The sequence below is a fragment of the Canis aureus genome, chromosome 13, assembly GCF_053574225.1.
Source record: "Canis aureus isolate CA01 chromosome 13, VMU_Caureus_v.1.0, whole genome shotgun sequence".
Classification (NCBI taxonomy): domain Eukaryota; kingdom Metazoa; phylum Chordata; class Mammalia; order Carnivora; family Canidae; genus Canis; species Canis aureus.
Genome location: NC_135623.1, coordinates 42923551 through 42941161, shown reverse-complemented (window position 1 = coordinate 42941161; position 17611 = coordinate 42923551). Strand labels below are relative to the sequence as shown.

Below are 17611 nucleotides of genomic sequence, written 5' to 3'. Positions count from 1 at the left end.
GTCCATTATGAAATTCCTATTTGACACAATGGCCAAAAATTAAACTACTCTTTCACTTGAACAGACCATGGTTCAAATCACTCACACATTAACACACCCACACTCACACCCACACACATACACTATCCTTTTATTTCTCAGGTACATTTCTGCCTTTAGAATAGTAACTCTCAATTTTGTGCCCTCCTCCCCAATGTATTTGGCAACATTTGCTTCCCAGTTGATTATCAGAGTGGGGTGAGAGGGTGGGGAAGTGGGGCGGGGTGGTGGGCAGATAGTGTGCCCCGCATCTATTAGTAGAAGCCAGGGATGTTGCTCGACATCCTATGTACACCACAGAGAAGAATTAGCTGGCCCAAATTGTCAATAGTGCTGAGGTTGAGAAACTCTGCTTTAGAATCAGAATTTAGGCTCAAAAAGAAGCCAGCTATGTAATCCTAAGTAAATCACTTAATCATTATGAACCACATGGAGGGGGGTGGGGCGGAGTGGTTAACAATCTGTTATTAACAGTGTATTGTTAGGATTAATGACATAATGTAAAAGCACCTTAAAGGATTTACCAAGTGCTAATCTCATCTTAATCCTTTTAACAAAATATTTTCTGATCTTAAAAAACATAATGCTAAACAGGAGTATCCAGAAAGAAAAAAAAATGACTACATTGCTTTGTCAGTTTGAGTAGGTGTGTCTCCAACAAGGCCAGCTGTTCATTTATTTTTTCAGGTACTATCATCTGCTGTGGCTTCTTAGGCTTGGAAGACTTCTTAGGAGAACCCTAAAAACATTGGTTAAGTGTCAGAATGTACTTCAACATGTCTCAACAGTTGTCACTTTCAAGTAATAATCTTTATTATTTCATACTTTCATTCTTGGTACACAAAACTATGATCTACATGGCCAAGTGATATAAATTAATCACAATAGTCATTTCATTCTAGCTAAATGACAAACATAATACTCAGTGTTTGATGGAGGTTGGCCAAAATATTTCTTCTCTTCCCTTCTCTTCCTTCCAGTAACTTCCACCCCCCTAATTAGTACTACCTGCTTCAACCAATACACACACTCTTCTGAAAGCAGCTGAGGGTAGAATGCTAAGAATCCTCAAAGGAAAGTTCCTAGCCTGCCCTCAGAAATATATTCTTTTTTTCCTTTTTCTTTTTTCCTTTCTTTTTTCCCAGAGGAGCTTCTTTACAACTAAGCTAATTGCCTTTGCTGCTTTGCCTTTCAGTGAAACATAACAAGATCAGCAATTAGTGGATTAAGCAATGGCAGGTCTGTACTCAGGCTCCCCTTGTTTTCAACAGTGTGTTCTCAACAAAACAAAAAACCCTCCCAAGCTCCTATAGGCTTAAGGGGACCTTGAGTAGCTATAAGGAGTTCTGACTCCTATAAATTCAGTATTAGCTTCTCAGTCCCTACAGCCTTAGAGAGAAGTAGCACGGACATTCTGCTAGGCTTGAGGCTCCATGGAAAGAGGCAAGGGGTCCTTTCCTATAACGAGGTGAAGGAACAGGGTGATGAGTCAAGCTTGGCCTGGGTGACATAAATGCCTGGCTGATGACTCTGAGAGTGAACACCACTTGGTGGGAAAAGCTCTTAAATTGCATCCAGCTTAATCAAAACTCTCTCTAAACCAAATAACCTCTACTCCAAAAAAGCATTATGGCTAAAAAAAATATGTACCTTTTTTGAAGCTTTTTGTGGCAAAGAAACACACTTACATATAATTCAGCATATAAAAGAGACAGAAATGGGGCTATTCCAACAGAAACAGAGTCCAGAGTGATAGTCTCTACCCCCACCCCAGTCAGTGAAGGGGCTTCAGGTGATTCCTAGTGTTCCTCGGAAACCCAATAAACTAAGCAACATTTCAAAATTCAATCCACAAAGACACATAACCACATAGCTTCAAGAAACGGCAATAAAACAGGTTCTGTAAGACCCACGCTTGCAAGGCAGATATTAAAAAGCAGTCTCAGACATTAGCAGTCTCGTAAAGAAGACAATTTAGGTGTCACAATGAGTTTAGGAAAGATCTACTGTGAACAAAGTAAAAAGCTCTGACATGTGTTAACTACATTCCATGACCCACCCAGAATAATAAAATCTTCAATTTGGGAGACTTTAGAGGCCTTTTAGTTCCAGGTCCAGCTGGGTGTAGGAAGCTCTCTATCAATGCCTAATGATCAGTACTGGTGAGAGAAGGCTCTTCAGTACTCTAGCAGGGATTTCTTTAAGTAGGGAAGGCCCTCAGTCATTTTTTGTTTATATAAACATGATAAATTTAAAACATCAATTTTCTAATATGTTTGCTAATACTATATGACCCTTCAAAGACTCAAATAAGTATACATTTTAAGATGAGAAACAAAAATCAATTACCTCCTCCTGCATTTCTTCTTGGTCAGTCATACCAAATAGAGATTTACACCCTGATGTGATGTCCAACATCTTTTTTCCATAATTTATAATCATTACTGCCAGGTCATACTCTTTCCATGAACGCAGAATCTAATTAAAAATATTTCTTAATTATCCCTGTTGGAAACACTTGTCTATTTTCAAGTATCACCCACCATCTTTCATAAAGTCCAAAGTCTCATTCATGTTTTGGGTCGAAGACTTCCCCTGATTTTGTTAAGGAAACTGGAAGCTTACCTCCAGATCCTATTGCCCTACAATTAAAACTGCATGATTCCATTACTTTAAACAAAGGATAGATAACAAGATTATCTTATCAGAATTCCCCATATTTCTGGGACACATAGCCACGTATATTTTGGTGTAGGAAGTTAACAATTAGGAAACTATTTCCAACTTAAAAGATCCATGTTAAAACAAAATCATTCTAAAAACCACATAACCACCACCTCCCATGATGTGAAATGGACAAGTACTGACATCAGAATGTCCTGGGTTGGGGGGAGTAGTTATATCAGTAAATGATTTAAAAGACATCTGGCAGTGGACTGGACCAGAGATAAGCTGTTGTGAGCAGATTCTCTGTGAACCCTATGGGAAAACAGACATTACAGTCAGAGAAAGGGGAGCCCCTCTCCTCCATAATTCCTTATGAATTTCTATTCTTCGGCCTTTTCTAGCCAGGCCCTTACCTACTTCTCTGGGGTAAACCACTCATTTCCTTGTACTTTAAGCTTACAAAATATAAATTCTGAGCAGAATATAAATTCTGACATTCCCCGTGGTTTCATGACTTTATGCCTTTGTACCCCTAAGGCATCTCTCAGAACAACTTGCCCACCTTATTTATATAGCTTTACCTGGTCATTAAAACCTGGGCTCTAGCAGGAAAAGTTTCCCTGACCAGCAATGTAATTTCCATATGCCCTCTGGAGCAAAGCATCATATAAAGGGGACACATTCATGGTGAATTCCACAGGGCAATTCTCTAAGAGTATAAATAAGCTTGTAGGAATTTGTTAGATGTAGGTTGGTCTGTTCTATCAGGCGGATTAGCTTAGTTATACGTATAAGTAACAACAACTTAAGTTATACTTAAGATCCTTTCCCCATGCAGGGAAAGGATATATATATATGAGTGGTTGCATAAATCTGATAATACCTACCTGATGCAGAGTGCTAAGAACTGGAAATACTCCTGAGAAACCAGGCAATAGTGTTAAACTAATACTGACTGTGAGACCAAGTGTAGGAAGGAAAATGGTGAAATAAAGGTTGAAAAGGCAGATGAGATTAGGTCAAGCAGGGCCTTGAATGTCAGGCAAGAGTTCAGTCTCTACAAAATGGATGTGAGAGAGTATGTTTTATTAGAAAGCCAAAATGAGCCAATACTTCCCCGCTCCTTTCAACTTTGCTCTCTGACATACTTGGATCCAAGGCTTAGAGAGAACTAGAAAGAACTGTGTAATCTTTTCCCTTGTTTTAATATGCCAGTAGAAAATGATAAATGATCAAGAATTCTCCAATCAACAGAAAAATAGAGAATCAATTCTACTAACAAACCAAATGGTAAACAGAAACAAAAAGACTATGCCAGATGTTGAGCATAATAATTTTTTAAATGCAAAAAATAATGAAACATTTAGGATGACACTTTTCAGAAGTGGCACTTTATTTGGAATTCTGGCAACTTTTAGAAAAAATAGTGCTGCCTAAAGAAGAAAGATTGAGCCATCTGAAAAGGTTACCAATGATTTAAACAGAGGAAAAAAACCCAGAGCCATTAGACTGATTGGGCTTTCCATGTCATAACAGAAAATCCACACAAAAATGTGTTTATAAAAAAAAATGAACACCTAAAGTCTGGGACTCGAGGCAAGGCCAGGGCTCTGGGGCTATTGGTCAGGCTGGAGGAAGCTTCTGAAAGGGCAATTCTTAGTGTAACACTATGGGACAAAACCAGCTCTAATATTAAAATCCTGACACTGATACACACTTTAGTTTTTACAAATATCCAGAACACATTCAGGGTCATTCCTACAATAATCTCTCACTATATTCTTCAGGTTGGGGGTGGGGAAGAGCTAGTGGAGTTGTGGCTGGCAGGTAAAGCAATACAGGGCCAGCCCCAAGCTGCTGTGTGCTATGAGAGAAAAATCTCCCGAAGCTGAAAGACAAGGCATGTGAATTTGAGGACTTCAACATGCAGTAGGCCCCAGATGCTGGTCTCTTGTTCCAGGTCAGTAGTCTCTCCCATCTTCCACAGGGGTTCTTGCAAAATCTCCCATTCTTCTCCATCTCTGAAACCCACCCTTACTTCCCACCTTCTCTCTCTCTCTGAAACCCACCCTTACTTCCCACCTTCTCTCTCTCTCTCTCTCTCTCTCTCTCTCTCTCTCTCTCTCTCCCCCCTTGCTTTCTTTTCACAGGGGAAATGTAAGGAAAGTAATTTATCTCCTGTCCAGAAATCTACCTACATGCTTACCTGTAACTACAACCATCCATCCCACCCTCCTGTTAAAGAGGTCAATCTCCTGCCCAGACTCATTCCTCCCACATGTGCTAGGGTCTCATTGCCGCCTGCCTTCTCCTATATCCACAGATAGTACCAATCCTAATATGCTGTGTTTTTTTTTTTCTATACGTGTGTGCCCACGATAAAGTCTAATTTATCACTTAGGTGCTGTGAGAGGTTAAGAACAAAAACTTTAACAAAAGAGAACAATTATAACAATGTACTGTAATAAAAGCTATGTGAACAAGGTCTCCCTCCAAACATCTCCTACTGTGCTCACCCTTCTCCTTGTGATGCTGTGAGATGATAAAATGCCTACATGATGAGACAAAGGGAGGGGAATGACGCAGGTGTTGTGACATCATGTTAGGCTACTACTGGCCTTATGACAACTCATTAGACGGACAGCCAACTGCTTCCCGAATGGAATTGACCATGGAAAGCAAAACTGCAGATAAGGAGGGACTGCCATAGTTCAGTTTATCATCTCTCACCTTCTAACTCACTCCCTACCTCAGGTTCTATCTCACTTTATTAGTTGTTGTGCCCCCAAAATAATTTCTTTTTTCTAAAACGCAAATTCATCATTTCCAGGTTTAAAACCCTGGAATGGCTCCTCCCTTACCTCATGAGATGGCCATTCATAATCTGGTACCTGTTCACTACCCCACTTTTTAAAGTGACTGAAATAGATCCTTCATAATTAAAGATAAATCTGATTCTTCTTTTCCTAAACTGTAACATTACTTCATATTTTCTCATTGATTACTCCCTAAAGGCCACATTAAAAATCAAATATCTGTCAAATATTTTTTTAAATATTTGCCTTTAAGCCTGTTATTAGTGTCTTGTCATAAAAATTTTTTTTTACTTATCATGTAATCTATCTTTTTATCAGGTTTATCTTTTTCTGTGTACCTTTTGAATTTTATGCCCTATTGCAAAAGGAGTCTCTTCTGACTTCAAAGCCATGAAAATATCCATATGTCTTTATTTTGTTTATGATAGGAGGCAGGACTCTGGCTTTGTTTTCAGATGAATAGTCAATGATGCCAGCACCTTTTATTAAATAAAATATCTTAATATATTTTCATTTTCCCAATAAATCCACATGCCACCTTTGTCATATATTAAGTTCTTCTATAGACCTGGGGCTGCCTGGCTATTCCTGGACTCTTCTATTCCTCTGAACTATTTGCCCACTACTTTGTTAACACCATTTTTTTAAATGAAGTAACCTTATAATAAATTTTAGTTATCTACTCACAACTTTTAAATTATTCTAATCAATTTCAAAGAACCCCCATTAGGATTCTAATTAGAACTGTGTATTTATTTATTTATTTATTTATTTATTTATTTATTTATTTTTAGAACTGTATTATATTTAAATACTATTTTTGGAAGGATTTATATTTCTGTGACAGTAAGTCTACCTATTCAGGAACTTGGCATGGCCTGCCATATATTCAGATATTCAGATCTTATTTTGTGCCCTTCAGTAAGATTTTGGTTCTTTCATTTGGATCTTTTAGCACTCTGGAGGTTTAAAATGTTGTATTTTTTTCTCCAAGTTTTTATTTAAATTCTAGTTAATGAACATACAGTGGAATACCAGTTTCAGGTGTAGAATTTAGTGATTCATCACTTACACACAACACCTGGTGCCCTCCTTAAAACCCATCACCTAATTTCACCCATCCCCCTGACCACCTCTCCTCCAGAAAATACTGTTTGTTCTTTATAGTTAACTGTCTCTTACAGTTTGCCTCCCTTTTCTTTCTTCCTCTCCCTATGTTCATCTGTGTAGTTTCTTAAATTCCACATATTAGTAAAAATGTGTCTTAAAATATTGCACATTATTAGTGGTATATTTTCCTCTCTCCATTTCTAATTGGCTACTATTAGTAGTAAAAAAATAAAGTTTTACGCATCTCACAATCATTTTTACAAATTCTTTTTCTTTTAATTCTAATATTTTTTTAAACTAGGTTCTCATGAGTTTTTGAGACCTCTACAATTACAGATGAATTATACTTTTTTAATATTGTAAACTTATTTCATATCCTTATCTACTGCATAAGATAAAATCTCTACAAATAATGAATCACACTCTTAAGAGTCAGCATCTCAGGATGCCTGAGTGGCTCAGTGGTTGAGCATCTGCTTTTTGGCTCAAGGCGTGATCTCCGGGTCTTGGGATGGAGTCCCACATCAGACTCCCTGCAGGGGGCCTGCTTCTCCCTCTGCCTGTGTCTCTGCCTCTCTTTGTGTGCCTCTCATAAATAAATAAATAAAATCTTAAAAAAAAAAAAGCATCTCCTACACCTGATTTTTAAGGAAACAGTTTCAGAAAATTGCCATGTAGTGTATTTGCTATAAAATTTTGGTAAAGTCTTTATCATTGTTCAATAGACTCCATTCATAACTTACATATAATTTTTCTAGGAAAGGTTACTAAGTGCTATCAAATGCCTTTGTAGTATTTTTACTTAATCTAATTGCCTTTCTTTTTTAATTTGCTGTTGTAAAAAATTCAAGTTTTGTTTTAATTCAGACTTGATCTTTAATCTTGACAATGACACTGTCCTAAGACAGAAAGTGACCAGATGCCTACCAGAAGCAGCGAAGTATGATAAGACAAAACAGACTTGAAGAAAATTAATACAATGTCTTTTTTTGTCCCGATTAATATTTGGGGCCTTGTCTTCTCTTTTTCAGGTATAAAAACAGCTACTCCTTCTTTATTTGTGTTTGTATTTTCCCACCTCTGTTTATCCATTTATTTTCAACCAGTATTTGTCTCATTGTTTTAAGGCTTTATCTTGATTGTATTCCTTCTCTCTTAAATACTATATCTCTTCTTCCTTTTTCTTAGTTTTGCTGAATTAGCCATTTTTCCTCCCTGTCATTCCTCTCTTTATTTTTCCTTCTTATCAATTTAGAAATGCTACTGTGCTTTAAAAGTACTGCACATGGCAACTCATTCCTGAATCGTCTTTAAATACATATATTCTATCAATAGAAAATAGTAATTTTATATTACATGTATTTTTTAAAACACAAAACCATGCACCAAGAATTTCTATCTGGTCTCCCCGCCCTTGACCCCAAACAAGATAAAAGTTTTAGTTCTAGGTTACTAATAAGCTTCTTCTTTCAAAGTTAACACTTCTATTTCAAGAATTCCTAGTTAGCATTTATATTACAAAATCGACATCACCTCATTATTACCTATTTAATTTTAATAATACATATATTGCAAGATTCATTGCTCCCATTATTCGGCTCCTTTTTGTCTTTCCCTACCTTGGGCTTTCTCTCCTGAACCAACTGTCATTTGATAGAATATTTCCTCAAGTGTTTTCCTCAGATAAGTACATTGGCAGAATATTTTTTAAATGCCTGAACTCCTGAAAAATGTTTATTTTGCCCTGACAAAGGAATGATAGCTTTCCTGGTTATTAGCTTTTGGAACTCAGTCTTCTCCCCTCAGGATTCTACAAACGTTGCTCCAGTATTTTAGCTTCTAGTATTGCTGATAAAGTCTGAAGCTAATAGATTCTCTTTCCATTGCAAATAACCTGTTCCAAAACTTTGGATATTTCTTTATCCTTGGACTTCAAGAAGCTCACCACCAAGTGTCAAGACACAAGTTCTTAAATTAATCGGTCTAGGACTGAGGAAAACTATTGTCCATTTTTTAATTTCCTACCTCCAGAACTCTTTATTTCATGTTAGGACTTCTGGATCTGCCTTCTGAATTTATCTCTAGATAATTCCATTCTATGCTGGCTAATGGCTACCCTCGCTCAGTCTCTGCACAGACAAGGTTAAAGATGCAGTGGTAAACCAGTAAGCAATGGAAAGATATAATTTTCTGCCCCTGAGGTCAGGCCATAAACAGCTAGCAATCATGACTTTTTTGCCAAGATAGAAGGAAAAGGCCTCTCTGTTTCCAGACCTTTGCTGAAGCAAACTGAAGTCCTAACAGATGGATCGAGTCAGCCCACCCATGCAGCGTTCTTCCAGACCCCTGACCAAATCACAAAAGGTCCTGTGAGGACCATATAAAACAGGCAGGCAGATATGGCCCTTCTTTGAGGAAATTCCCTGGATTCAGTCAACTAAAGCCTATGAAGAAACAGGCAATGCTGGTCGTCTTTGAGCCAAGCAATGAAAATTAAATAAACTTACCTATCAGCCTCTGGGCTCTTGGTTCTTTCTCGTTTCCAAGGTGAATGAGGTCCCACAAAATGCACTCTTTCCCAATCCTTCTCTTGGCCTAAGAGACACCCTCCAGGCTTTACCAACTGACCTACTCAGGCAACTTTTGATCTAAAATGCACTGTGGGTACTATTTTTTAAAGTATTCTATGTAATAAAAGTAATTTAGCTTTCTAAATCATTGCTATTCCTAAATTCTATGGCACTAGACAAAGAATGAGATAAATACCTTTATTATGTAGAAGATACAACAAGCTATCATGTGTTGTACACTTTCAAAACTTGCAGTATGTTTCTTTGAGTGGATGATATTTGGTAATCCTTGCAAAACCACTACACACTTTATCAAGATCTAAAAAATAGAAGCACAATAGTTTCTGTTGAAAACATTACCCTCACTCATTAGGAAATGCTCTATTCAAATCATTAAAGTTTTAAACCAAATTTTATTATTATCAGTAATTGTCAATAAATTACTTATTTATATAAGAATGCACTTTGAGATAAAATTAATACATTCAATTTCAGATGAGTCCCTCATCTAAAGTAACTTGAAAACTAGAGAAGAGGATAAAATAAGTATACAAAGATTACAAAACAGCACATTTTGACAAGTGTCATAAAAAAATATAGGCAGAATATTACATACACAAAGCACTAAAGGCACATCCGGTCTTACGAGGACCTTAAAAAACCATTTGGAGAAAGATGTACCATATTAAATACATGCTGATACGAGGTAATTGAAATAATAGTTTCCTTTAAAATTACAACCAAGCATTCATATCCCATATCCCATAAATATTGGTGTTTATGCCACCTCATATTATGTGATCCTGAATTTGATCAAGAGCTAGATAATTAAATTTACCTTTCAATACTCTTGCACTGTTCTGAGTAACATTATTGTCAGAAAAGCAGGGCTGAGACTGCATCAATCTATTAATCATCCAGATTATCAAAAGACAAGTTAACGTATGGATGCTGGTCTTTTGTAGGCACACTAATTGCTACAAGCCACCATTCTAACAATATTATTATCATTACTGTACACTTATGAGTATTCGGAATGTTTCTTTAATTCCTCCCCATCACTACCCAACCCCACCCCTAAGCAGACTGCCTTTGCCGCACAGCCTGAACCAGCAGATTTAGCCTCCAAGACAAGCCACTGGGAATGAGCCTTCCAGGTCATGGAGAGGGTAAGTGTGAGAAAAGAAGGCAAAGAAGGTGGGAAAGTAGAGATTCTCAGAAGGCATGCTCACACTATACCATATCCCCAAATCATGTTAGCAATTTAGTAGTTTTGTATGTATACACACACACACACACACACACACAAATACTCAAGTATACATAGAGGGAGGGTTAATGTTATGTTAAATAATGCTATGTCACAAAATGGAATTCATAAACACTTGCTTGAACTATGCATTTCTGTTTCAACCATGTCTTGTGAAAAATTCCTCCAAGTCTACAGGTATAGTTCAAATTCATTATTTCCAATGACTGGCATTATATGATTTAGTGTGCAACAACCATTATTTATTCAGCCATTTCCAGAATCCCCATGTTGCACACACTTTTACAGCTGACATTTTACAATCTAGTATACTGGCCATCCTCCGGCTACTGCACTTTGTCTTTGTCTCCAGCTTTTTTTGTCACCACCAAGAAGGCCACAAGAAACACCCTTGTACATGCTTAGTTGCCAATATGAGTGGCAATTTCAGCACCAGCTTTGAGATGTTACCTCGTGAGGATGAAGCACCATTTTCCAGGGCAAAGTATACACTCTATATCAATGACAATTACTTGGTGTTGGGTCCCCAGTAGGTAGAACACACGGATCTGGGAACTGAGGGGTGGAACTAGGAATAGCATCTTACTAACTGGTGATTTTATTCTATGGGATAAATTACTAATAGAAGGATTAGTATCAAGTGTGTGTCAAGTATATTTGTTTTTAATTTTTAATTAAAATTAGATTTAGTTTAATTAAAATTAAGATTGCTTTACCAAAACCCAAAGCCTACAGTAATTCACATGTTCCCTATCAATGAATGAGAATGCCTTTGCCCCACATCGTCACGAGCAAGAAGAGTTACACAGATCTTTTCAATTCTGTCAGCAATATTATATTGTTCATTTAATGTGCATGTCTAAGGATATTCAGAGTTTGAGCATCTTTTCATGGTTCTTGGCCACTTGAATTTGCTCTCCTGTAAACTGCCTATTCATATCCTGTGGACATTTTTTTAAATTAAGTTGTTGTCAATTTGTAAGACTTGTTAGTACTATATATATAAATATCCTTGTTAGATATTTTTTCCAAATCCACAAATTTTCTACTATCTTTGTTATGGTCCCTTTTGTCACACATAGGTTGCCATAAATATTGTCAATAGTTCTTATCTTTCTTATTATTTCTAAGTGGTCTGTCTTGCTTAAAAAGGATTTCTACAACCCTGGATTATACATGTAACCTGGGATTTTTTTCCCTTAACTTTTTGCTTTATTTTACATTTAAGTCTTTAGTACATCTGAACTTTTTATATACGGTATGATATAGGTGTCAAACTCTATTTTCTTTCAGATGAATATCCAGAGGTTTCACCAGCATTTACTAAAAATATCCAGTCTCTTCCTGCTGAAGTGGATGCCAATTCTGTCACATATTCTCATACATATTGAGGCCTATTTCTAGTATCTCCTCTTGCATTCCACTCACTTTTCCTATTTTAAACAATACAATTTATTAGAACTTTTTTTTTGAGGCTTCTCCTCAAAAGTCCACTCTCTCACCTATAGCAAAAGGCACCCTAAATCAATGGGGTGCAAGAGGATGACAGTGGATTATCCTGAACTTGACCAACTGAGCACTGGTTGCAAATATTGGTCCCAATGTGGTATCCTTGCAAGAGGACACTAAAAAACTATGCATTGCTATGGCTAATGTTTTCTTTTCTATTCAACTGGGAAGAACCAGAAGAAGTTCCCATTCATACTGGGAAGACAAAAGTACGTATTCAGCATCTTTCCCCAGGGCAGTGATAATCCTCCCAGCCTCTGACATATTTCAAGAAATGAACTGAACTCTCTGGGCATTTCTCAAAAACAAAACATTAGATCATTACATCAATAATATGTTAATCGAAATTAAAAGCAAGAAATGGCAAGTGCCCTCTGGAGGGTTGAAATAAACCCTGTGAAGATTCGGGAAACTGCCACATTAATAAACTATTTGGGGAATGCTGAGACACTCCCTCCCATGTAGGTCTGATATCTGGCATCTCTCACCTCTAAGAAGAAAGGACAATGCCAAATCAATGCCTTTGGGTTCTCGAGGAAGCATACACCACACTTGAGAATGCTGTTCTACAATCTATCTACAAATGACATGGAAAGCTGCCAACTATGAGTCTAGATTTTGGATTCTGGAGGCAGATCTCCTAAGCAACTGAACTCCTAAATGTGGGGATGTGGGAGAAGGAGGCACATCTATGCTCCAGTATAGCCACACCAAGGCAAGTATTTGCTAAGTTACCCAAGCCTATTAGTTTTCTCAATGGTGAATTAAAAAAATCTGAGTTGATGATGATAATGATAACGATGATGGTGAAAACTTTCTAAAAGATAAACAGTGAAACCTTACTTCTCTCATTAGTTCCCTGTGGTAGGCAGAATTTTACAACCATCCACAAGATTCTTCCCCCTGGTGTACAAGCCCTATATAATCCCTTCTCTTGTGTGTGGGTAGGACCTGCAAATATGGTAAGAATATCACGCTCATGACTATCTTGTTATATGAGACTCCTCCTTGTGCATACTAGAGGAGACTTTCCTGCTGGTCTTGAGGAAGCAGATTGCCATGTTACGGAGAAGACCATGTGGCAGGGGACTGGTGGTGAGCCTTTAGGAGCTAAGGACCTCCTATCACCTGAGCACAAGGAAATGAGTTCTCAACAACCAGTGAGTTTGGAAGAGGCTCTGCAACCTCAGGTAGGATCACAGCTCTGGCCATCACCTCGATTTCAGCCTGATAAGACCCTCCACAGAAGACTCAGCCAACCCATATCCAGTCTCCTGTCCCACAGAAACTATGAGATAGTAAGTATGTATTGTTTTAAGCCAATAAGTTTACAATGATTTGTTAGGAAGAAGAGACAACTAATATAATCTCTTCAGCCAGCTCTCACCTACTCTTTTTCCATAAATTCCAACTCCTCAATCACCAAGAAACCAAATATTTTTTCTTGGGTCATCTACCAATTATTTTCCCAGATGATGACTTTAACAATATGTTTTTGAATAAGTAATGCTGTTTCTAACATTACACAAGCATAAAAATTGAAATGACTTAAAAAAAAAAACTAGAAAAGCAGATTGTCAATGTTTAAACATGGATAGCAATGGGGCTGAATGTTTTCAGAGAAATACATTTTAGTCCTTATTTATGTTTGTCCAGACATAATTTAAGTTATTAAAATGTTTTTCAGTTAACTCATGAAATTTTACACCTGTCTTTGACCTATTTGTACACTACAAAAGATACATTGTTTTTTTTTTTTTTCTAAGATGCATTGTTGAATTTCCTTTGTAAAAATATCCTTATTTGGGGGGATAAATACGCTTACCTGTATGACAGGTACCAAAACAATATTGTGGTAGATTATAGGAACAAGGAGGCCATAACATTGAGTCACAGCTTGAAGGGCATAATTGGAATCATTTAGGTAGTTGCTAAGTTCCAATGCCACTAATATTCTCTCACATTCAATTAATCTAGCAATCTGTAAAAAAAAAAAAAAAAAGAAACAGATACTGTTACTCAAAGTGAACATCAAGTGCTTCACCAATGTGTCTCTAAGGAGAAGAAAGGGTAGGAAATGTGATCCTTGTGGCTTAACAACATGTTAGTATGTTAAAATGTTGATATGAAGAAAATCTAAATTCAAGAACAATTCTAACTCCACAACAATGTTATGTATAGATAAGACAACCTTAGACTTAAACTTCAGAACATTTTATAAATAATACAAATACCACTAGTAATGAAAAAGGGACCAATCTTTTTAAATTTTTAGGTAAAACTAAAACTTGGCTATATTTGGTCAGCCCAGGTAGCTCAGCGATTTAGCGCCGCCTTCAGCCCAGGGTGTGATCCCGGGGACCTGGGATTGAATCCCACTCAGGCTCCCTGCATGGAGCCTGCTTCTCCCTCTGCCTGTGTCTCTGCCTCTGTGTGTGTGTGTGTCTCTCATGAATAAATAAAATCTTTTTAAAAATTTTTTAAAAATTAAAAAATAAAACTTGGCTATATTTTAATGTTAGAAAAAAATCAAGCTTTTTCAAAACATAAATTGTAACAAATCATAATTAAAATATTTGTCTCTAATTTTGCCCCCATTGACTAACAAAGTCCCATTTTCTTTCGGGATTTGTGAAAAAAAAAATGGTAAATTTTCAGTAGACCAAATTAATCTTCTATTATACTTCTGCTACTTAAATAAAAATGGTAGCAAAATAGAAATTATGATTAAATGCTACTTTAAAAAAGTAGAGATCCTATCCTACTTTTCCTTCCCTTTCCCGAAGGAAGATTTCACTATATTTCTTCTCTCTCTCTTTTTTTTTTTTTTTTTTTTTTTTAGTTTTTATTTATATGAGGGAGAGAGAGAGAGCAAGCACACGAGTGGGAGGAGAGGGAGGGAAGCCAACTCCCCTCTGAAAATGAAGCCCGATGTGAAGCTCCATCCCTCGACCCCAAGATCATGACCTAAGCCAAAACCAAGAGTCAGACACAACCTATTGAGCCATTCAGGTGCCCCTGTTTTTCTATATATACATACAAAATTACATACAAAGAAATTTATCAGTGGCAACCAGAAATTTCCAGGAGTAAATTTTTAGTAGAATGGTAACCCAGCATTCTGAAATTCATTGAAGTACTTAAAGATGGTCTTTATAAAGGCAACATAGTATGAACAGGATGTTGTTTGTAAGTGCTTGGGCTCTGTAAGACTGTGAACTTACCCTGGACAAAAGGGCCATGGCTTGTTTGTTTGTTTTTTCATTTTTGTATCCAAAGACACTGGCAAAGTCTCATGTAACAATTTATTGGTTGATTAATTAATAAATGCATGGGTAGGAAAAAGCAACTGTAAAAAACAAATACATTGAAAAAAACCTCGATGTGCCTAAGATTTCCTTCTATAGAAGGAAAAAGGAAGAGGGAGAAAGAAGAGTGATGTTCAATCTAGAATGAAAAAATAAAGCAAAGGATTGTTTTTAAAAGCGAGATGTTAAGAGTTGAAGGTTGTAGATGTACATACAGCAATGTTTATAGCCACCCTGAGAATCCAGCAGTAGGAGATAGGTTACATTCCTGCCTCTATTCAGGAATGCAGTATTAAAATGAAAAACACTTTAGTATGAAAACAAATACTCGTTGACGTTCTTCACCCCAGAAAGGCAACAGTACCTAAGAGAGAAACACAGGAGAAACTAGCCAAAATAGGCAAGATCACACCAGATGTCATCTTTATATTTAGATTTAGAACCAATTTGGGTGGTGGCAAGACAATTAGCTTTGGCATGATTTATGATTCCCTGGATTATGCAAAGAATAATAATGAACTCAAACATAGACTTGCAAGACATGGCCTGTATGAGAAGAAGAAGACCTCAAGAAAACAGGGAAAGGAATGCAAGAACAGAATGAAGATCAGCAGGACTGCAAAAAACCAATGCTGGTGCTGGCAACAAAGTGAGCTGTAGAATGGACAACGGAAGGAGTAAAGATTCTGCAGTGACTTTGTGCTGATTGTGCAGATATTTCATGAGAGAATTAATAAACTGAGAACTGTAAAAAAATTTTTTTGATAAATTGATATGTATCTGCATGAAAATATCTTCAAGATAAATTATAGGGGCACTTGGGTGGCTCAGTCAGTTGAGTGTCTACCTTCAGCTCAGGTCATGATTCCAGAGACCTGGGATTGAGTCCCACATTGGGCTCCCTGCTCAGTGGGGAGTCTGCCTCTCCGTATCCCTCTGCCTCTCTGCCCCACTTGTTTTCTCTCTCTCTTGCTCTCTCACTCAAATTTTTTTAAAAAATAAATTATAAGAAATGTTAAATAAGAAAATTGTGGAATAGCAAAGAGACTGTGATGTCATTTTTATAAAATAATAACTTGCCTATGCATATTTTTAAATATCAGGGATAAAAACAAAACAAAGAAAACAAAATCAGAGTTATTTTTAGTAATAACAGGATTATGATGCATTTCACTTTGTACATTATAACTTTTTGAATATCTGAAATTTATACTACTTTTGTAGAGACAAAAAAAAATAAATTGAAAAGAAGAAAAAAATATATATGAACTTGGTCCTATGAAACCTATAAGGAATATCAAATAAACCTGCATGATCGTAAAATGACCTCTCAGCCCATTCACAAATCAGGATATGCAATCCCAAAAAAACATGAACTTGAAACATCAAGAAACAAATAAAGGGAAATTGGCACATTTTTGGTCATTTTTAGATTACTTACTTGTTGAGAGGGGAAAATCTCATTGCCTTTAATATTATCACAGAAAAGATTTTCTTCTTTAATTTTAATGTCACTTGTTACAAAAATATTTCTAAGAAAAAGGTATAAGAGGATTGAAGAAGTCTCTGCCAAAATATCTGAATGTAATCTGCAAAAGAAAGTAAATGATGTTACAGGTATACATATAAAATGATATAGCAGGTAAATGCACCTTTTTAGATTGATCTGTTCTTAATATCTACACAGTGATCCCAAAATAGCAGCAAAAATTTGTGGAATAACTTCTCTCACACTGCTGCTTAAATTAAAATTAAAGATTATGTTTAACAACTAAGAAAATGAAGCTTCTGACATATTGTGTCACAAATACATAAAAATAACTATCAGTAAAATGTTCTGGTTCTAAAGAAGTTTATATACTTCTTTTCTATCAATATCATGAAATCACTACAGATATTCAGAAACTTGGAAAATAGGCCCAATATTTCAATTAATAAACTTTGTGGAAATAAGGATCACCTATAGCAAGAGCCACCATGGGTACAGAAAAAAAGAAGAAAGAAAGAGGCAGGGAGGGAAGGATGGAGGGAGGCAGAGTCTTAATAACTCTTGGATTATTTTTAATTATCTTTCCTAAATTGCAGTCAACAGTGCCAACCATTAGCAAAACTGTGAAATCTGCAACCTTCCTTCTTTGTTTCCAATATTCCCTTCCTTGCTCTCAGCTTTACTTGGTGGCAAACTCTCTCTTCTAAGCTTCAGGTCCACCCTCCATTTCTAAAAAACAAGGAAGGATGTGACATCAGTAATTTATACTTGAGGACAAGCTGCTTCACCACCGTGTTAAACGTGGGAATTGGGATCCCTGGGTGGCGCAGCGG

At 36.6% G+C, this 17611-nt stretch overlaps 1 protein-coding gene across 10 annotated transcripts in view; it reads right to left on the bottom strand.

Annotated features, from left to right (window-relative positions):
* CFAP54 (cilia and flagella associated protein 54) overlaps positions 1–17611 on the bottom strand; it is a 291473-nt gene that overhangs the window by 173636 nt on the left and 100226 nt on the right. For all 10 annotated transcript variants that reach the window (XR_013350784.1, XR_013350783.1, XM_077845910.1 and 7 more), the window contains 5 exons: positions 16731–16878; positions 13807–13962; positions 9399–9521; positions 2389–2517; positions 664–778 (listed from right to left, as the gene is read on the bottom strand). Coding sequence is in view for 8 of the 10 variants with exons in the window: in XM_077845910.1 (XP_077702036.1) it covers positions 664–778; positions 2389–2517; positions 9399–9521; positions 13807–13962; positions 16731–16878 (671 nt within the window). In the remaining 2 variants the exon portion in view is untranslated. The remainder of the gene's footprint in view (positions 1–663; positions 779–2388; positions 2518–9398; positions 9522–13806; positions 13963–16730; positions 16879–17611) is intronic.